At 36.3% G+C, this 22,205-nt stretch overlaps 2 protein-coding genes and 1 long non-coding RNA gene across 7 annotated transcripts in view; 1 reads left to right on the forward strand and 2 right to left on the reverse strand.

The window, feature by feature from the left end:
- vg (transcription factor vestigial) overlaps positions 1-6,337 on the reverse strand; it is a 53,391-nt gene extending 47,054 nt beyond the window's left edge. The window contains exon 1 of one of the 4 annotated variants that reach the window (XM_035866024.2): positions 4,627-6,337. In XM_035866024.2, the coding sequence (XP_035721917.1) occupies positions 4,627-4,815 (189 nt within the window). In that variant the 5' untranslated portion in view covers positions 4,816-6,337. The remainder of the gene's footprint in view (positions 1-4,626) is intronic. The other 3 variants (XM_035866023.2, XM_035866025.2, XM_085660075.1) reach the window with 3 other exon arrangements.
- A 48-nt stretch (positions 6,338-6,385) lies between these two features.
- Positions 6,386-7,991, forward strand: LOC146872673 (uncharacterized). Its single transcript, XR_014982698.1, has 3 exons — positions 6,386-6,761; positions 7,409-7,581; positions 7,657-7,991. It is a non-coding gene; the product is annotated as an uncharacterized LOC146872673 (long non-coding RNA).
- Positions 7,992-8,634: 643 nt separating this feature from the next.
- The window catches only part of barc (RRM1_TatSF1_like and RRM2_TatSF1_like domain-containing protein barc), a 39,626-nt gene continuing 26,055 nt past the window's right edge, over positions 8,635-22,205 (reverse strand). For both annotated transcript variants that reach the window (XM_035866022.2, XM_035866021.2), the window contains exons 4-7: positions 17,398-17,564; positions 12,656-12,842; positions 10,284-10,420; positions 8,635-9,863 (exon numbers count right to left, since the gene is read on the reverse strand). In XM_035866022.2, coding sequence (XP_035721915.1) covers positions 9,752-9,863; positions 10,284-10,420; positions 12,656-12,842; positions 17,398-17,564 — 603 coding nt within the window. In that variant the 3' untranslated portion in view covers positions 8,635-9,751. The remainder of the gene's footprint in view (positions 9,864-10,283; positions 10,421-12,655; positions 12,843-17,397; positions 17,565-22,205) is intronic.

The raw sequence follows: 22,205 nt of genomic DNA on the forward strand, positions 1-22,205 counted from the left end.
AGACACTAAAAATTCCTTTGTGAGTATTCAATACATCCGGTCTGTCGCGCTCGGTTCTCCTTTCTGACACTAAAATGTCATTTATGACTTTATTGCCTTTTCTTCGAGACGTTTTTATTATGAACATCGTTCTCATTGACCGATTCGATTTCCTTCGATACAACGAATGTCATCCCTTTTTCTCCGCTCCTTTTTCTTTTTTTTTTTTCTTCGACGGAAAGAAGGAAATATTCGGTCCATTATGAGACACTCGAAGAAAAATAAATTCTAAAGATCCATGATATACCACTCGGTTCATTAATGACAGCGCATGCTAAGGTATGGCGCCGGAAAAAAAAACAAAATATAAATCATCCTTCTCAAAAGTCCATGTCGCATTTGAATCATTAGCTGGAAATACGATAGCAATGTTCCATCCTGTTAAATACTATAAATTACTGTTGTTTTACACGTGGATTTACATGCTTTAAATCCCGAAGAGAAAGGCATCGGGGCGTCCTGCTGCTATCTACCTTCGAGTTTCTCTCGTTAGCGATTAAACGAACGACAGATCGGAAGATTAAAAGATTAAAAGATGACAAAGATTGTATCGAAAATGATTATGACTAAACTATATATATATGTACCTACTTATTCTCATTTAAAAAAGAAACAAATCAATTTCCAACGTTGACCAAGCCCGTAAAGATATATGTATATTCCAAGTAAGTAAGGTCTGCGAACTCAGCTGAGCCTGCGCTCGAAGTTCTCGCATCTCTTCCGATCGTGAGATAACGGTGAGCAAAAGCGTAAAGCGCGCGCGATCGCGTACGCAAGGTCGATCTCGACGGGCGGACAGGTTTCTCGCAGGACGAGAGGGTATAACGGGTGGCGTACGAGTACGCAGGAGGATAAGGAAGAAGAGAAGAACGAAGAGAAGAGTAAAAAGAAATAGAAGAAGAGAAAAGAGGACGGAGAAGCAAGGTTTCCTAACCCGAAAGCCAGCGTCCCGTGATTCCAGAAGAGAGAAAGAGAACTCCGCTCGAACGCACACGCCTTGCGAGCGACGGCCGACACGAGTTTACTTTTATTTAAACGTTCCTTCCTTTTATTTAGGGCCTGACCCCCGAGAGACGCTCATTTTGCTCCTTTGCCCGGCGCTGACCGGTGTCCACCCGGTGCCGGCCCCTTGAATTAATAGCCCCGCGTTTTTCCTCGTGTTGGCTAATATACGCGCGTGCGCGCGAGCGCGCAGAAGAGCGAGCCCAGGCGCGTTAAAAATGCTTCGCTTCTGCCCGCCGTTTTCTCACGGCGCGCACCGAAACGCACCGACAGCGTGCTTTATTGCCGTCCCACAACCCTTCTCCTTTTCTCTCCATCTTTCTTCCTCTCTCTTTCACTATGCTGGTTCTTATAACTTACGAGAAAACTCAACCAGAGATGTTACAACAATTAACGTTACGTACTTTGATCTTCCTGTGATTTACCTTTCATCAATGATGAGAAAGGAAATAATTTTAATCGATTTAAATCTTACGTGAAATTTAATAGATTTCAAAGTATCCATATTAATCATGGCATATATAATACTATACTTTATTTTTATTTTTTAATGATCTTATGCAAAAGATTAAGTCTAGTAATTAATTAAGACGATTATCAAGTTATAATACTGATCTCTCGCTTATTCGTCGATATCTAAGTCAGAGTTATCTGACATAAGTTTTCCTTGTAACATACACATGTTTTTAATAAATTAATTTTAATTTACGAGACTTTTACGATTATCAAGATTTTGAAAAACTTTTGATCTATCGAGACAATTAAAATTTTTTAAGGCTTCCAAGAGATATTAAAATTTTTTAAAAGATTATCTGTAAGGACTACAAATTGAACATTCATTATTATCTAAAATTCATAAGTTAAACATTTTTATTTATGCAATAAATAAAATGATATACGAAAATAATGTTTCTTCTTTCTCTTTTTATTTATCATTCCCTTTCTATTTTATTTCTTTGGTCCACGTCCAAATCTCCTTTCTTCCAGAGTGTAGATCTTTTTTTTTCTTCGACGCTCATTAACATATTCGTTGATTTATATACCTAGTGGTAAGTAGATTAAGATAAGGTGATAAATAGTTTAAGTGGTCCGTCGGCGCGATACTTCACAACATGAATTTATAGCGTATAGCGAAAAGGTGGTAAGACTCGAGTTATATCAGTTTGGAATGTTACGTTGAGCTTGTTCAGGATGGATCCAGTTACAGATAGTGGTAGATCATGATTGAAATCGAAAGAAGTTAGGATAAATCTCAATATATCTAACGAATAAATGATGTCGGTATTTTATTGACAGAACATGTCATTTAATAAATTTGTGATAAATTGTGATAATTTTTATCGTCAAGGAAACATCTAATTAAAATTAGTTTCAAGTGAAAGATAATTTATATTTGATTATGTAAAGTTTTTTTACAAGATCGGTAGACACGTCGCTCGTCTTTTCCGATCAACCAAGATTCTCCGGTTTGCCGATTTCAAAAATCGATTATCCGTACATATTCCGACGATTATAAGTAAACGTATTAATGCGTCACGCCATGCTAACTCATGGAGTAATACAAGATAAGAATTTATCGTACCACTTAGACTTATCAATTGTAAGTGAAATTTAATGTTAAACCGATAAAACGCAGACCGACGCGCCTTTAAAGATGCCGTGCATTTCCGAATAACGAAGTATCGCCACAGTCCTTCTCTTCCTTTTTTTCTTTTTCTTCTTCTTCTTCTTTTTCTACTACTACACGAAAGAATCGGCCCTTCCTAAGAGTTATAAAACGAAGGAAGTACTGATAATGAAATTGGACCGATCTTCTCGTCATTTCGCCAAATAAAAATTCGAAAAGTTAGGATTATAATTTGAAGAGGCATAAAAGAAAATCATTCTTGATAAGGTCAAATAAAAATTTGTACATTAAAAAAATGAAAAGAAATGTGTAAACTCTTTGCCACCAAGGTCGAAAAGTGAGCTTTCGAAATAGACGTCTTGACTGGTGAGGGGACTTAATATATGAAAAGAAAAAGCTAAGAGACAAGGAGATAAGGAGAGAACGAGAAGAGGAAAGAAAATGAGAAATAAAAAAGACGCGAAGACAGGAGTAACAGGCGAAACGGTACTCGACACCCTGTAGTGTATGGATGAGCGTACGGATGGGTGCACCAAAGGCTAGAAACACGCCTGACCTCCCAGCAGACAGATTAAAATGATGCAGAGGCTATCTACCCCTCCCGAGACTCTTGCTCCTCTCTTCTTCATTGCTCTGCCTAAACTATTTCAAGACTCTCCGAGTGAAACATCTTCTCGCCTCGCTTTTCTACCGTGTTTGTAAACACGGCTTGCCTTTACGGGACCATTCACTCGAGAAATTTGCCGAGCTTGATAACGAATGTATCAGCGTCAAGTTCGATGTGAAAAAAAGAAAAAAAAAAAAAAAAAAAAAAAAAAGACTAGAATGAACATTTAAGTAGTTTTAAAAGAAGATCGATATTTTTAGATGCACCTGTTTGTAATCTTTAGGATCACAAATGTCTTTCGCTGTGATATCGATAAATTACATTCTGTGAGTTAGTTAGTATTAAGTCATTGGATAGATCCAACGTGTCATAAGCGAAGGGAATAACTCGCCTAACGAGATTCCTCGATTATTGTGTATCGCTGAATACTGATAGAGATGGATAAACTACGAATCGAGAAGATCATATGTGAAATTAAAAGTTATAAATAAGTAGAATTATTAAGACAAAAGTTGAAAATAAAATTTTCTAATACAAGAATATCTATCGTCTAAATTTTTCTTCTATTCTAATATTATTATATTATATGTTTTATATATTTTTAATATAATTATTAAATTATTATATGTTTACTGTTCACTGTAAACAAGATAAATACAATTAAAAGATATTGGGTATTATATACCAAGTGGTTACAGAATATCTAAACGATTCGCTTAGAAAACTTTAAAATCCACCGAGACACTTTAACGTCGACGCCTTTAGGCGTTACAATGCTGCTCCTAATCTCTTTAACGATGCTTTGTCTAAGCGCTCAAGCTTGTACTCTTAACACGATACACGTTCCCTACGCGATACACTTTTGAATAATGATACCTGCCCATAACGATCGCTTAACATCTAAATTCTCGGCACGATTCGATTCCTTTCGCTCGTTAGCGTTAATTTGACATGCTGGAAATGCCGTTCTACTTTGAAAAATATGCTCTAATATCTAAAGATATACTATCTTCTGAACGTATCGAAGGATTTTTTGATTGCGTAGATACTTCTAATGCTAGTAAGTAAGATTATCAAAAAAAAAAAAAAAAAAAAAAAAAAACAAAAAAAAACAAAAAAATTCCGAGATAGATACAACTCTTGGCACATTTAACGTATTCTAATCTACTCAAGGATTTAATACTATATAAAAAAAGAAAAAAAAAAAAAAAACAATTGATTTAATTCAATTCCTAAGCAAAACGTAATTCGTTCGAACATGTCATTGAAAAATTTATGTGGTTCTTATGGGAAAATAAAAAAAAAAAAACAGAAACTGTTATCATTGTGATAGAAAAGAGATGATGCTCACCCTGTCGTACTGATGCGTCGCCGTGGCGGAGGAAAACGGTTGAAAAGGTGCCGGCCTGGCCGGACTGTGATGGGCCGCATGAGGATTCGCATGCGGGGCCGCATGAGGGTGGGTCGGGTGCGGCGGCGGCGGTGCCCTCGAATAGAGGTAAGGATGATAATATTGATACATCACCTCGGAGCAGCTCATCACCCCGCCCGGGCTTGGCACCCCAGACCCGGCCTGCCGACTTGCGTACCCGAACGTCGCACCACCCGTTCTAATACCACCACCACTTGGCTCCTCCACTCTCTCTTGATCACCTTCCTCTTATTTTTTCTTCTTCTTTTTCCTCTCTTCTTTCTTTTTCTTTTCTCTTTTTTTTTTTCTTTTTTTTTTTTCTTTTTACGTCAAGTAAAAATTTCAATCTAAACGTGCCACGTGCACCCGACCACTTCTGTCTTTGAGACTTCTAGCTACCTAACTGAACGTCCAAATGATTTAGAACAACACGACAATTTGTTTGGATAATGAAAAGATATGCTCGCTCAACGCGATTACGATGATCGTCCGTCGGCAAGCGTTTTGACGGTCTATGACTTTCACTGGAACACTGCTATCGAAAACGCAACAGTTGGTATAGATGGTACATCATTGAAATTGCTTCTTATTACGGAAAAAGAAAAAACCTTGGCACAAATTTAAAAGCTGTCATGTTGACGAATCGAATAGCAGGCGATAAGAAAATTTCGATAGATTATCAAGGTCCTTGTAAAGCGCGGGAAGATAGATCCTCGTTCCTGACGTTTTTGACGGATATAAGAAACAAGGGTCGAAGATGACAAATCCACTCCTTTCAGCTTGTTCTCTTCCGTGTCAGGATCCTAGTATCGACGGTAGATCAACATTGACCCGTCCTATTTTGTCCTACTTTTTAAACTCAAGAAACACGGAACTGTCTTGTCGATCCTGACACTCCCGACAAGCTGACACCTTTAAATCGTTTTAAGAGACCTCGAAAATGATCACGTATACTCCGAGCATTATCACACTCACTTCTCACGTTCGTGCGTATCGCACGTCGATCGTTTCCTGTTATCAAGCGAGAAAGAGGTAGATAAAGATTACCAAAGAACACGAACGAACGGAGCACGAAACACAGGAACGCGAGATCTGCACGAGTTCGACAGATAGAGATAGAGAAAGAGATAGAGAGAACGGAACGGCTGTCTCCAGATTACACCGCTGGTGTGTCTCTGATGGGCGAACACAGACTGAACCCCCCGAACCGACCGTTGGACACCCTCTCTCTCGTTCCCTAGACTCGTCCGCCGTCTTTTTCCAACTCCATGGACAGGCTCGTCTCTCTCTCTCTCACTCTCTCTCTCTCTCTCTCTCTCTCTTTCTTTCTTTCTCTCGTTCCCCTCTCCCTTCTCGCCGCTCTAACTCTTTCTCTCACTCTTTCTTCCTTTTCCTCTCTGTCTTTTTCGTGGTCGTGCGTGGCACATCCTCCTCTCCTTCAGCTGGCTGGAGGGTCGGAAAGGTCTCTTTTCCCTTCTCTTCCCTTTTCGATCAGCCCCTTTCGGAAAAGAAGGGGTTACCGGGCAAAAGGAAACGCCTACTGGTAGTACCAAGCTCGGCCAATCAACGAGCGAGAATCAACCGTCCAATGAGGCATCGGTTGCCACTCCTACGTACCGTCGTCTCTGTATTGATCCCACAATGAACCCGGACTACCCAGCACGGTATTAAGAAGTTCCTACTCGGGTTGAATCCTCCTCCTACCCTTCGATACCCACACTCTAATCCTGTCTCTCTTTCTATTTGCCTCTGGTTTTCTCTTACTTCCTCTATCTTTCCATACCCACCAACTTTGCCTACCCTTCTCGCTTCGTCCGGCTTTAACCACGTTTTGAGTCGCCTTTTCCCAACAACCCCGTACCTTATCCACCTCTTCCTCTTTCTCCCACTCCTACAACTTCTCTCTCTCTTCTCCAACACTACCGGTGAACTCGGCAAGCCGCGCGCATAATGAGTCTTAATTAACAGTTTCGCGGTGTTTCGGGAAGCTTAATTTGCCTCAGCGAGAGAGCAGTGAAGGTTGCCTCAGCAGGGAGATAAGGAAAAAGGAGATAAGAGGAAGAAACCAAAAGAGGGTAGGAAACTCCAACGAAGTCAGGCTGGTTAGGAATTTTCTTAACCTCCTCAGAAAATCAGGTTTTTCCTGTTGAGAAAATTGGAACGTGACTATGAATCTTCTGCCAAGTGAAAAGTATTCTGACACCTTCAACTGACGATTCATTTAACAAGAAATGGGTCAAGTCACAAATACCATATTCATCCTTTGATAGACATAATTCAATTTTAAATTCGATCAAAACTAATGCAAAAGATTCATCAGCCAAGTTTAATATTGGATTTTTTATCAATCTGGATTTTATTAAATACTAACTCTTGGTTACGTTTGATTTCAATCGAAATATAATAGATGTAATTATATGTTACTTAATACTTGATCCTTCACGTTCACCACAGCGACATACCGAGCTATATAAGTGTTTGTAAGTATATCGTATTGTAATCGTTTACAAGTGTATCTAAATAAATAAAATTATTATATATTCGTATTATTCCTTTTTCCATTATAACCATAAAGTCGTTACTATTAAAATAATAAAAAAAAAAAAAATTGAAAAAAGTATAATTTTCGGAATAGAAAATTTGTCAATCAATAAATGGATCACAAAACAATACATTTCATCACAAGTCTAAAACTATACTAAATTTACAACCACTGTTCCAGTTCACCTGAATCGAATAATTCTAAATGTTGAGATATATCGTCGTTCTAACGGCGACACACTTGACCGTGTCGAATAAAGAAGACTGTGGCTAATCCGATGTGTAATCTAGCAGGTCTCTATCTTTGGGGAGTGTCGGACAAATCCAATAAACCGTCGACGAGCGTGAAACGGGGTAAGACTTTTTATGCGAGTCGACCTTTACTCTACTCAATACGTTCTGCCTAACGTCGGATCAAACGCTTCATAGCGGGGTGGTAGTCATCCTGCACGTGGCCACTTCAACAATGGAGGACGTGCAACTCACCCCTGCAACTACTCCTGTTAATAGTCGAGCATTAAATTTGTCAGTGATATTACCAAGTGGGGTGAAGCTTCTCGTTCTCTTTTCCTCCCTTCTTCGCATCATTGAAGGGACGAGACGCACGAAATATGCTTTCATTCTCACATTTCACGGAAGGATACCTCATGTAGACGAATAAACGATAGGACTATCAAGCGAAAGACTCGTAACGTGATCCCGTCGTACGAGAGTATTGATGCTTCGTGGCTTTCATTGTGTACAGACAGATTAAGAATAATCGATATGTGCTGCGTTAGATTTTTTTTTCGCAATTGTATGATATAAAAATAATATTCCTCAATATAATGTGAATAATGTGAGTTTTTTAAAGACACAGAACATCCAATTACTTGTTTCAAGAAACGATGACATAATGAGTATTTCTCCATCATCCTTTGTAATTAGATTCTATGAAACGGTCGATTAGCAACAACTTGCGTCGTCGTAATTTACTTCCTAGCAAGAATCGGCTGTTTCTCAAACGGGTGAAAACACAGATCTTTCAACATTGGGGTACTGTGGCGGAGAAAGAAAAGAAGAAGGGGAGAAAGAAGAAGGCCGTGGCGGCGACCGAAGAATCGCGTTTTTTGACAGATCGGCAGCAACCTCTCAGGAGAGAAGTCCCACGAACAGGGCACAACATAAGGATCGTGAGGAATGCCAAAATAGCAAATTAGGGAATTCCAGGAGATCTACCTTCCTCTTCTTTCTTTTTAGCTCTCTTTTTTTTTTTCTCTTTCAAGTCTTTTCACGACCGTTAGCTTCAGCGCGAACATATCGTTTTTTAATTTTGTAATTTTCTCTTAACTTTGCAATCTGCACACTCTAAAATGAAGATGTCATAAAAATTCTACATCGTAATCCTCTAATAGTAAGGAGTTTAAATGAGAGCGACGCGTTAGAGCATTTTATTATCAATATTATCTAAAGACAAACAATATTATCATACAATTATAATCAAACTAATATAATAGATACATTTTTCTTGGCCGATTTGTTGGCCAGATTTTTTGGCCGATTAATCTAAATCTTTTCGTATGACTGAACTGAAAATACGACGAGGAAAAAAAAAATACTTAAAATATTCCAAAACGAAGGGGAATGCGCTTTCTCGTCTCGAACGTTCGAGTCGAACCTAGGTCAGTCACTTCGGTTCGTTCCGTATGATCTCTTCTCGTATGCCGAAGCACGCGAAACGTGTTTCGATCAAATTGCATCGCGTAATCCGAAGAACGTCAGTAATGTAACGCTTTACATTATCCTTCGACATTTTATAGATTGCGGGATAGAAGTGAACTGGGCGCAAAAGAGGGGAGAGAAAAGGATTGTTCACTTTTATACTCTCCGTATTAACAAACATATATATATATATATATATATATATATAACTCAGCATAGCAGTTTTCTACGATCAAGAAATATCGTCGGTATTTCCGTAAGGAATGGCTTTATGTACTTTGTTAATACTAAATATAAGACAGGGCGCTCTTTAATATTTATATTACCATATATAAACCGAACACCATTCGATTTGCAATGATAATATATTTTGTACTTGCAATGCGTCGGCCATTGATGCAACGACGATGAAAGATTTAAGGAAGGATATGGTTCGAAAAATTTCATCGTTTTTTTTTTATCTGCAATCACTAACAATCTGGTCAACGACGTTGGTAATAATATAGCACGACGACTTGGATATGGTAAAATGACGGAAATTACAAGCGAATTGGAACGCAAAGGAAAGAAATGCTTACTGTAGTATGATCCGTGTAAGTAGATCAATATCTCGGGAAGTGACAAAAAATAAATATCAAAGTTACTTCGCTGTGTCTTTTTTGTCGACGACTCGAGTCCTTGACTAAAAATAATTGACCGAACAAAATCGTTGCAATTTCATATATCATTCTATATCGTTTATACACCGCTTCTCTATTCCGAAGACTTCGCTTCTATTTTTTTGTTGTCGTCAACCTTTTCCTCCAACTTTTTCACCTCCAACTTAGCTTCTTCCACCTTCGTCGCCTCCTTTCTTCTCCTTTTCATCCTCTTGCTCCAAAAACTCGTCCCATTTGTCTAATCGCGCCTCGATCTCAGCATCCGTTTCGGTAATTCTGAGAGCAGATCATAGAATTTGCAAATATAATGCGATCAATTTACAAAAATAAATGTTTCTACTTCAGGATATTTGTGCGTGACTTGTGAGTTAATGAGAACAAAGCATTTCGAAATATCACATAAAGTTATGGATTAATTGAAAAATGAACGATACTTATTCCTGTAAGCGAATTTATGGGTATTCAGTAATCTTTTAAATTTGATTTAAAAATAAGATGTTATGTTATTAATGTGGAACACGTATTCTAAAATAAATATATGAAATTTTATTTCGATCAATAATTTGCCGATTGTCGATAAAGTAAATCGTTTCGTATATTAGCCTGCTACAGTTAAAGTAAACATCTACATTACCAACAGTCGAAAGTAAAATACCTACAGTTGATAAAGAAGAAATTTGCTGATGATAAACTTACTTGTACTTAGTTTTGCCATCCCAAATTTCGGCTGATATTTTTCTTTGACTAAACCAACGTCCATTTAACAATTGAACGCAAGCCTGAGCCTCAGCAGGTTCACGAAAAGTTACTTGAGCAACTCCTTCGGGATGCCGCTACAATCACATACATGCATTTCAATTAATCGGAGTTAGTTCTATCGATTAGTATTATAAGTAAATTCTACAATTAATATATAACGAAGATATTTTCTGTAAGCGGTGCTTTCAGCGGGAAATACGTGAGAAGAATATGAAATGAACATTCTTAGTGCTATTCATGAGAAAATATTATCTTAGAATCCTAGTCCGACTTACCTAGCAATTGAAATATCTTAAGTGGAAACAGAAGCAATCATTAAGTGAGCGTGGTTTTCATTAAATGTACAGTGGTTATATCCTGACTTTATTATTAGGGAATTTTTACTAGTGTAATTAGAAGTTTAAAATTGTACTTCAAAGAGACAACTACGAACAATTTAAATGATTATTTTTTTTATTCTCTCGTCACGAAGAGGAAGTAATATTTCCTTATTATTTCGGTGATTCTATCAAGTAAATCAATATATTGATTTTCAAATTGAATAACTCTCCAAATAATAAGCCAGACACAAGAAATCGTACTTTAATTTGTTCATAATGTACCAGACACGACAATGAAATTATCAGGAAATCCTTCTTCGTGCAATCAAATGAAGACCTTTGCCTTTTTTTACGCCGTTTTTATTCCAAGTTCAACCTCGAGACGGTTCAAAAACGTCGCATCGAGCCAAGTTAAAAATCCGCCTCCTTGTCGCCGTCGGCCCTTGGTGATATTTTTTCGCTTCGCCTTGAACCGCAATTTATGGACCCTTCGGTTTCGAGCATTAATTTTACTGTTGGGAACACGCTCGACACGAACCTCTTTGTTCCTTTGTCGCCGTTCGGAAGTATACGCGACGTAGAAACCTATCGTCGTTGTGTCGTGTTTTGTCCCATCAAGCACGTTGTACTTCTCGGTCCATGTATGTACTTCATTTATTCATAACTGTAATCTTCTCGGAACGGTCAAAGACTTTACGATTAGGTCAAGAAATGTAGTATGATACTGAAACGCGAGGGAATGAAAAATAAGGATTGAGTTAGAGAAGCAAAGGAAAAAAAAAAAAAAAAATGTCGATTATTCACAGTCACGAAATAATTTCGGAGCACGTGTGGCTAACCAACGAATTTGGAGAAAGCGAAACTGGTTCAGCGTGCTCACCGCAAGTAAATTGGTTGCAAAAGGCCGAAAGTTCTAAGGCGCGTCGTCGTCTCTTTTGAAGTCGGCGCTATTTTTCGCGCCGACCTCATGTACGAGAGACAACAGAGAGAGGAAAAAGACAGTAGGAAGAGGAGAAGAGAGAGAGAGGAAGGAATTCACTTTGACATTGAATAGATTCACGGTTGAGACTCGACGACTAGGGAGTGTCCCGCGGCGAATTTATGGGGTTATGTCCTTTCCCCATTCCATCTTCACCATCTCTTTCTCTAGCAAAGAATCGTTTATTTGTATCGTTCGCAAGGAGAATTTTCTATTATCTTCTTTGTACTTTCTGCTTTCACGCAGCAGAGCACACCCTTGCCGAACCGACGAAAGTTTGATCGTTTCTAAGCGATCTGTTCTATTCTAAGTTCGTTCTTCTCTTTCGAACAGTAGTTCTGGCAACGAAGCATTCTCTCAAATCTGGGTCGTGTATACTTTCCTACTAAAATAGGAATCTTTCAATGTTCGTTTCGTTCCCAATTAACATCGGTTGCTTTGGAAACATTTGCTCGTTGCAGTTGCATCAAAATTCAATTAGCGGACTTTTTAATTACGAAATAACAAAAAAGAAAAATAAAGAAGAAAAGAAAAAAAAAAAAAGAAAAAAGAAAAAAAACACAAAAATATCGCTTGATATTTTGTCGACGACGAAATACGTAACTGGCAACGCGCGCGTGGTTTTGCGTAAATGAAAAAAGCACTCACGATCGGTTTAAATTGATTAAACGCGAATATCATTTCGTCTATTTTATTTTTACGATCATGGAATTTTACGTCAAGCGCAGAGACAGAACAGCTAGAACAAAAATGTCATGCTAACCTTCCAGTGCGGATCCCATGACGCCGCTTGCGTAATGGCGTCGACTCATAAAGCACAATTTGAACTTAATGCATAATTTATCGCCCTCGAGTCATAAAGAAAAAACTCACCATGACGTATGTTAACATTAACTATGATGTTATAATCTGTTTTCTTTTTTTTTTTTTAGCGTGTCTGTTTTTCAGCTTTCATTTTATCTATTTTCATTCAATTTCCAATAGGAATAAATTTCCATGAGTTTACTTACATCATATATGATGACTTTTCTAACGTCCCCACACTTTTGACATTCCTGTCGAATGTCTTGCTGATACTCCAGAAGTAAAGCGACCTCCTGATCGAAGTCTTCTGGTGAGAAAAGATTTTTTATTATCACAATCCTCTCGCACTTTAATGGTTCACCCGGCAGACGATCTGGCCTCCAATCGAATAATCTGTAATGTAAATGCACGCATATTTAGAGACTATTATAATTAATATGTTGATTATAGGATTCGATATCTTCTCCTAAGGTGACCCATATTCGGATAGTTATATATGCTAATAACGAACGGGAGGCTTCCAAATACCACAGTGCTCGAGGGAACAACATAATTCGTGAACGTCGTATCTTTGCATTACAACTGCGAAGAGGAGTACTAAGCTGCATGCATATACGTGATAAACGCACACAACGTAATACACACGTATGGTACACGAGAACACGTTTCACAAGGGAGGTCTTGTACAATGCTTCGCGTACAAGATCGAAGGCAGTATATTCGGAAACATTAAACTAGGAGAAAGAGAGAGAGAGAGTGGGGGAGGGAGAGAGAAAGAGAGAGTGAGAGAGAGAGAGAGAGAGAGAGACCAATGTAGATCCATGCACGTATATCACATATGAAAATTTATGTTTCCTACACTTAGACTCTACTTTGGTCTCGGAAACTAAAATCCTTGCGAATACGCGAGCCACGTAAAAGGAAATAATTTTGAAGACTAAACCATAAATGGGTTCACAAATTTTCTTATACCACCTTTCTATTTTTCTTCGTTTATTTTAACTTAGTATCTATAAACGATGTTTACGAATATCTTTCTTTTTTTAAAACAAAACAACATGTTATTTATCCAAACATTTATAAATCTTCAAATTTGACACGATAAATGTTTTAGTATGTATCTACACATATTCTAACGAGTAATAAATGTTTGTCATAAGCAAAACTTGACGTCTTTTAAATTATAAAGTAAAACACCGGTTGTCTTTCGCTTACTGTTTTTGCCAATAAGAGTCACTGAGAGAACAAGAACGCGATGAAAACTTAGTAAAAGTACGCTAGGAAGTATTCGTGTCTCGTACAAAGGCGTGAATAAGTGACTACCAAGAAATAGAATGATTTTACGCCTTCGTCGAGTTTAATAAAGCATACTGTTTATCGAAAGAGACGCGAGAAAGAAAGTATGATCCTTAAGAGACCTTGAATAAATACATCAAATATTTTATACTTAACGTCACACGGTATAATGATTGTACTATTTGTTGACGTATATAACGTATGTAATAGTAGCGTTCAGAGAACATTGTATATAATCTAGTAAGGAAATCTCATTGGTGAAGAAATCTGACACGATCGATTTAAAAATTCATAATCGATATCTATAACAAAGCGAGATAGGGATGTTATCGTGATACTTTTTCGATCGATTATATTTAGGAAAAATATTGTAAATTCATAGATTTCTACATCTTTCATAAGATACATATCCCACGATAGAACTCCTGTACACTGACTAACGAGACGCAACAATTTATAGCATCGTGTGTGGCAGTTTCTTTCCAGTTGCTGCAGGCAAGATGTTTAAACGTTCATTTCCTAGGAACCCGCAAATAAAACTTAAATGTTAGGAAAATACAGCTGGCACTCGTATCAATTCTATTTCATGTTTCTCAAAGATCTTTTTTTTTATTTTCACGAAATCTTCATGTACCATTGATTCCCAATGTCGACTTCAATGGCACCATTTTTATTTCGTTATATCAATATTAATATCGTCGAGAGAGACGAAAGTCAAATGGTATAAACGAGAGGTCGAAAATCAATTAATGGCTCATCGACCAACGCATTCGCGAGTAAGCCCCTTTCCCCTTTCAATCGTCGAGTTTCATTAGCGGGAAGAATTATCGAACGGATATTAATATTCAGAGATTGCTGTTACAGTCTCTATGAATATAAAAGCTATCACATCGTCGTCATCATCGTCGTTGTCGTTTCGACATGCACCGTCTTGTACGAAGGTAGTAATCAAAATATTATTTTTCATTTACAAACGTACGATAAATTAGCCCTACGCCTGCTAAATACTTTTATTTGCACTTTACGAACATCGATTATGATGATCCAAACATTATCAATTATTTCTATATATCAATCTTCTAAGGGCTACTATTTTAATAAAAATTTTTCTTCTTTCACGCATTTAAAATCATTTCGATAAATCATATATATGGGATATTTTATAGCGATATATTCGTAAATTATTTATAATGTCCAAGTATGATGATTGGGTATTGATAAAATTAATTACCATTAATTGGATGCCGGGTTATTTTTACGGATGGCCTAAGTTAGTGGATTCATTGTAAATCCTTATAAAGCATGAGATATGATATTTATAAAAATAAAAAAAAAAAGAAATAATTAGTAAGATATGAAATATAATATATATATATATATATATATATATATATATATATATATATATATATCATAAGTATAAGTGGAATGAAAAAGACATAATTGATATCTTAAAGATAATAAGATTACGTTTCTTTGTAAAAATGCTTGCGACCCATCGATGGCTCACGACATGAAAATTGCATTCTACATAATAATTATATTATGATCGATTGATAATGTTCTGAAACATTTCACGTTTCATTTTAAATAAAATAATTACTACAGACTGTATGATAAGTTCTCTATGGAAAGAAACCAGTAGCCCTTGCGGCGCTCAACGTGTTAAGAGAATTAATTTTTAATCATCAAGACTTTTTTTTTTATCTCTTATGATGAATCTTATCAGACTATAAACTTTGCTTTCGTGATTATCTGTTGAACCGAAAGAAACTCGAGACTGACGTCCATGAAAATGAGGTGTCCGATGGCGTGAGAACTTCGAGAAGCGATAGAGGATTTCTTGAGATCGAACACCTATACGAAGAAAGAAAAGATCAATGAGAAGGAAGATAACAGATTTGCAAATGTCGAAAGACCGTTACTTCAAGAACTTCCGGTTAAGCTGAGGAACGAAAGAGTGGCCGCATTGCAAATAACTGGTTTTCGCCAAGTTCAGGCCATCGAACCTTCGACATTGCTTGCCCTACGGAGCAGATAATCATTCTTGCGAACGAAGACATCTGACCAATCTGAATCTGCGCAACCCGTGATTACACTCTGTGTTGTGAAGAAACACCTTCATGGTGTCTCACAACGAGCGAGGATTGAAGATCAGCCTCAATTGTCCATGAAATCAGATATACCATTGAAGATAATTCTATATTGGAACCCTACCATGTCTTTTTCTTTTTCTTTCTTTCTTTTTTTTCTTTCTTTTTTTTTTTTTTTTTTTTTTTTTGTATTATTTTTATAAAGTCTCATTTATCCAATTCAGAGAATAAGCGAGAAGAATTGTTCAATCTATCCAATTTTCATTCATCATTCTTATGGCAAAGAAAGAAAAAAAAAATCTAGGAAATATTCCTAGACCTAAAGCAAAGATCATATATACGAGCAAAGCGAAGAGAATGACCTATTCTAATGATCACGTTACCACACTTGTTTTCTTCGGTTACTCCTCCGCAAGAAGCAAATGTAAAGTATATATATGTAGACAGAACTTGGCTGTCCTTAGTCGATCACGCGAAAATAAGTACTTGCGTACAGTCACGTTCATAATTTTCTTGGCAGATATAAAATAATTTATATATTTATACAAATCAAAATTTCTTCTTCGGAAAATGAGAACAATGGTAAGAAAGGAAAAAGATCTTCTTTCACGTTTAGCGAAATTTGATATTGAATCATCGATGAAAAGAAGAAAAAAGAAGAAAGGGTAGTCCTCGAGTTTTCGATACGCATCGTTGCATGCACGCTACATCTCGACTGCTACTGTTACTTCTGCAGAAGCAGCAGAAGGGTAATCGACGTGAACAGCTGGTGCTTTTACCGGAACCGCCAACGCCAAGCAGTCTGGCTGGCACGAACGTGGTCCAAAGGCTTCGTGGTATCCGGTGCACGTGCGCGATCCATCCATTCGTCCTCTCCCTGTTCTGTCCCTTCTTCTCTCGCACAGACACAGACGTACGTACACACATATGCATTTTTATATCTATAGACATATGAAAAAGGAAAGGAGATGAACGAGACGAGATGAAACGTATCTCGATTCCCCGAGGATAGAAATGAGACCGTTTACACCGGGATGCTGTGGTCCAGTTCGTGAGATTGCTCGAGAAAAAGTGAGAAGAGGATAAAGTATGTATGTATATATATATATATATATATATATATATATATATATATATATGTATGTATGTCTGTCTGTGCATACGTGTGAGAGTGAAGAGAGAAGATGAATGAACAACTCTCGCGGATGAAAGGAAATCGTAAGGGAGAATGAGAGAGAAAAAGAGAGAGAGAGAGAGAGAGAGGGAGAGAGAGAGAGAGGAAGAGAAAGTATTTTAATGGAAGATCGAAGCTCACTCGAGTCTTCCAATCTTTTTCTTCTCGATAAAAACTCGGCTACTTGCGCACGTCCTGAAAAGATCGAAGATTTTTTTTCCGAGAATGAATGATCTCTTTCCTTCGAAGTGGGACGTTGATGAGAGTTCCTTGATCGATGTTCATCAACACTCTATACTTCTTATAAAAAGGTATAGTTTGAACGCGAATTGAAATTAAATTGAAAATTTTAAATACCAATACTACAAATTGATTTCGAACCAACCTCTCTTGAATTTTCTTCTGTCGATCTTTGTCCTTCTTTTTTCGTTTTGGTTTCAATGCTGGATCATACTCTCCCTTCATTTGAAACTTTGCTCTTTGAACCGATAACGTTTTCCCTCTTATCTGCCAACCGTCCAGAATTTTCAATGCCAAGTCAACGGATTCCACCTGGACATAAAACACAATTGGACTATTAGATTAGAAAGTTATAAAAAAAAAAAAAAAAAAAAAATGATATCAATTAGAAAGAATAAGAATGTCTTTCTATTTGGTATAAAAAATTAATATCCAGATGATGCTTGCTTACATTACTGACAATTCCAATAGGATCGATTAATATCAAATAGAAATCATGTCATTCAGAAGCAGCTTGACAACAGCAACGTTAATTAATTCGTCTGTGAACAATCATCATGTGATTTGATAGAATCAAACGCGACGTATTTCGAACGTATGTATATGTTCTTGCGTGCACGAATGCCAGTAGTAATTATCACACGCTACAAAAATCCATCGATCGCGTGCAACAGCCTGAAGTTCCTATTTATTGTGCTGAAGTAATAGTCAACATCCATTCTCATTGTGAATGAATATCACACATAGGTACGTCGATAAATTCATCGTAGATACTTACATATCGATTCTCTCTCTCTCTCTTTCTCTCTTTCTTTCTCTCTGTCCTTCTTTTCCTATGTTATACTTGTTTCATTAAAGTCGATGTACGCGAGTGTCGTATCTCTTCCATGATATCCCACTTCGATAAATTCTATTTTTTCTTAAGAAATTCAGTAATTGAAAATATACACTATCATCCATAATTAATCGTATGCTTTCAAAAAATATCTGAGAGATTTACGAATGCAAAGATTTATATTTATTAAATGAGAAAAGATCCAGAATACGGAATATTTTTAAGGTTTTTCTTTTTAAATCGAAAGGAAATAGGTTGACTAAAGATAACATAATTATTTCCACAGTAATGAAATATGTAACCGATAAAGAAAAGGGCAGAGGAAGGAAAGAGAAAAATGTAATTTTATAAGCCTGCCATTTTTAATTAGAGTATTTTAATACTCTACTATCATTACTGGTAAATATATTCTGTAAGCTTGCATTTTATGTATCAAAATATCCTCTTTTGACATTATTGTCTCAAAATTATTAATCTTAATAAAGATCAAAATTTATTGATAACTATAACACATTCAGCCAGTTGTCACATATTAATAAATCATATGGACGTCAAATCGATCGTAACCTCACGAATATAGGTTGTACAATCTGAAAATAGAAAAACGATCCAATCCTTTCGTCAGATTTATTTTCAAAATCTCCGTCGCTGAAAATCATTTCTGAGAATGACGTCATGTTCGTAGTAATATGTTAAGAACGATCAACCATGCCGATCCTCTCGAATACATCATGATCTTTCTTGAATATATTACGATCGAATGCGAACGACGGGTCCTGAGAGCTTTTACAACACAGGATCGATTGATCGTTCGATGGATTGTACGAGTCGCTTCTGAGCAATGATCGGTATGAATTCCATCTTTGGAAAAGTAACTACTCTTCGAAAAATAAAAAAAAAAAGTTTACATCTCGGGATGAGAACGATGGTTAGTCATGGATAAATAATAAACGAAGATGCCAAGCGTATTAAAGATACAAGAAAAAGATAAGCGATTCAGCACGATGGAAACGTCTTTTACGTCGAATGAATATATATATATATATATATATATATATATATATATATATATATATACATATATATATATATGTTTCGATTTTTTTATAGTGTGCGATATAGCTAACTCATTGCTATGATAAACGTGAGGCTTGTCCATAAAAGTAAAGAAAAAAAAGAAGAAAAAAAAAATAAAAGATAAATGATAAAAGTGACAAGGTAATATATCAAATGATACAAATTTGGATTAAAAATAAATTAACTCTTTAATCTTTAGTCATAAAATAATTTTACACGAATTAAACATTGATGTTGCCTTTAATATAAGGCCGTCATTATTTTAACTTACTTGCTCCGCTTTTGTTCCCATTAATATATCACTCTACCTTTCCCTTTACAATGCGAGAACGAGCGTCAGAATGACTTTAACTCTTTGAGGACAAAGTTTCAAATAACGGCAAAACTAACTTCCAAAACGTCATAAAACTAAGAACGATGTATATGTACGTTCCTACTACTACGGTCCAACTAAAATATGACGTAATTGTACGTATATACTACTCAAAGGGTTAAATGTGAGTACGGAGATACGAAAAAGAAAATGGGATAGAAGAGGATGTTTTTTACTTTTTGCAAGTTTTTTCTTTTTTTTTTTTTTTCATTTTAGTGTGCTGTTAAGAGATATAGATGAATGAAGGAATTCTTCAACAAGCTTTGCGAAACTAAGAAACGAGTTAGAAAAGAAAAGAGAATAATCAAAGAGAACGGGAACGTGAAGTAACGAGACGTTTAAGCCACCACCTGTTTCTTTCTCTTTCTTTCTTATCTCATATTCCGTACTTGTCTCTCACAAGACGGGAGAAACGTTGTTTGATGTTTAGCTTCAAGTCTTGCAGCCAGCTTCCTTCATTTTCAAGTTCGTTTTGCATTATTAGAGAGAGTGAGAGAAAGAAACAATGAAAGAGTGGGGAGAGAGAGAGAGAGAGAGAGAGAGAGAGAGAGAGAGAGAGAGAGAGAGAGAGAGAGAGAGAGAGAGAGAGAGAGAGAGAGAGAGAGAGAGAGAGAGAGAGAGAGAGGAAACCGCAATGAATTAAAAGGCAAACGAAAATGCAAGAGTCTTTGTGCTTTAAACGTGACGTTCGTTTTAACGAACATCTTACAAAAACAAATGCGAAGAAAGAGTCCAAACTATTTGAATCTAATGAATATTCGCGGTCTACCGATGAGTGGGAATTTTAAATTCGATAGAATATAAACTTCGATAAAACAAGAGAAAAATACTATCGAATTTTTTTCTTTACTCCAAATGCCATCAATTGTAAAATTATGTAAAACTTATGAATCTATAGGCAAGCTTGGATTGAGAAAAATTAAAGAACGAACGTTTCTTCCATGGCTTTTACACATTTTTCAGATGTTTTCAGATTTCTCTATATAATGTGATTCTTCATTCAATTGCGCGTGTACCGAGCGTAATAATATGTAAACGAGAAATACGAAATATGCCTCGGCACGTACTTACTACGTTTTCAACACATCGATATGCGTTTATATGCGTGTCTGTGAATGATGACGTAATGCCATAAAGAGACAAGTCTCCCTTGTAGTGATGACCTACAAAACATTTTTTCCATGTATCCGGTATACATCAGAAAGATGAGAATCGTGGAAGCGAATTAATCACGAACAAAACAAAAAGAAACAGAAAATAAAATATTTGCAAACAATAAAGAAAAAAATGCTCTATTATTTTTTGTCTTATAAATCTAGAAACGTTTGCGTATCTGAAAGTTCTCCTTTCGTTTTATAACGAATCGTATAAATCAGATCTAGATACTTTATACGAAAAAAAAAAAAAAAAAAAAAAAAAAAGAAAAATAAAAAATCGTTGAAACAAGGCAAACTAAATAATATCCTATTTAATTGTATACGACTTTCCTTCATTAAGAAAGAATTTATCCACATTCTTTCTTCAATCGTTAGCGGGTGATTCAGTCGATCAATTAGTAATTGATCGAACATGATCGCTCTCAATACTACAAAGCGAATGGAATCGAAGTAGCCATTCAGTCTGCGGACGAAGATTAGATACACGAGCTGTACAATTAGGCTACCAAATGGAATATGTATCAACTGGAAAAATAAAACAGTAGCTATCTGTTAGTTATTTAATTTATACGATTGCATATTCAACGTACGTTTTATTCGTAGAAACACCCCCTATAGAGATACAAAATAATGATCCGCGAAATGAAAAAGTTGCGCATTCGTTGAATCTCTTTTTTCTATTTTCCTTTTTTTTTTTGCCGCTAACGTATGTATTAAATCATTTAAATTGAAGGACGTCGTATGTTCTATATCTTAATTTATATCTACGATAACAAGGTAATAAAAACAATTAACGCAATTGTACAATATTATCTTTGTGAACAACCTGAATAATCAAAAAATTTTTAAGTCATATACTCGAGCAATGATTTTTAAGCTGACGGAATATCTATTTAATATTAATAGTGATAAGAATTATTAAAAAAAAAAAAAAAAAAAAAATTTTCTATCTCATAGTTGTCTCGGAAAAATATAAAATAAAATTCGATTTCGAATTCCCACCCACTGGTTTATCCTCTCGTAGACTTTTCCTCCCACGCGTGTCGGAAAGTACGAAGATATATATATCGGTAAGCATGTCTGACGAATAAAAGTTCGAATGCTTCTCTTGCCTGAATGAACCTACGCGAGATTCAAGAGAGTCTCGAAGTCTTACTATCAAACGACTCCTCGTTTCCTTCGACGTATGCTTACAAAGGTGATTCGCCGTTTTGTTTCCTCCCTTTATTTCCTTTCGTTTTCACCATCTTTAAACGGAATATAAAGGGTTTCTTCTCTTCTCTTTCTTGCGACTGACACATCGCTGTTAACTCGCCCACGTTCTTTCCAACGCTATTATTTTCTGTCTCTTGGAATAATCCTACGTTCTTAGAAATAATCCAGAGAAAGGACTGAGACGTATCTCATCAAGTTTTCTTATCCTATCATGATGATCCATAGCATGAAAATGCTATGATAAAATTTTATGCTGATCTTCCTTTTCAATTAATTCAATGAAATCATTCTTTGTA

The sequence above is a fragment of the Vespa mandarinia genome, chromosome 11 (assembly GCF_050613455.1).
Source record: "Vespa mandarinia isolate Hongniang chromosome 11, ASM5061345v1, whole genome shotgun sequence".
NCBI lineage: Eukaryota > Metazoa > Arthropoda > Insecta > Hymenoptera > Vespidae > Vespa > Vespa mandarinia.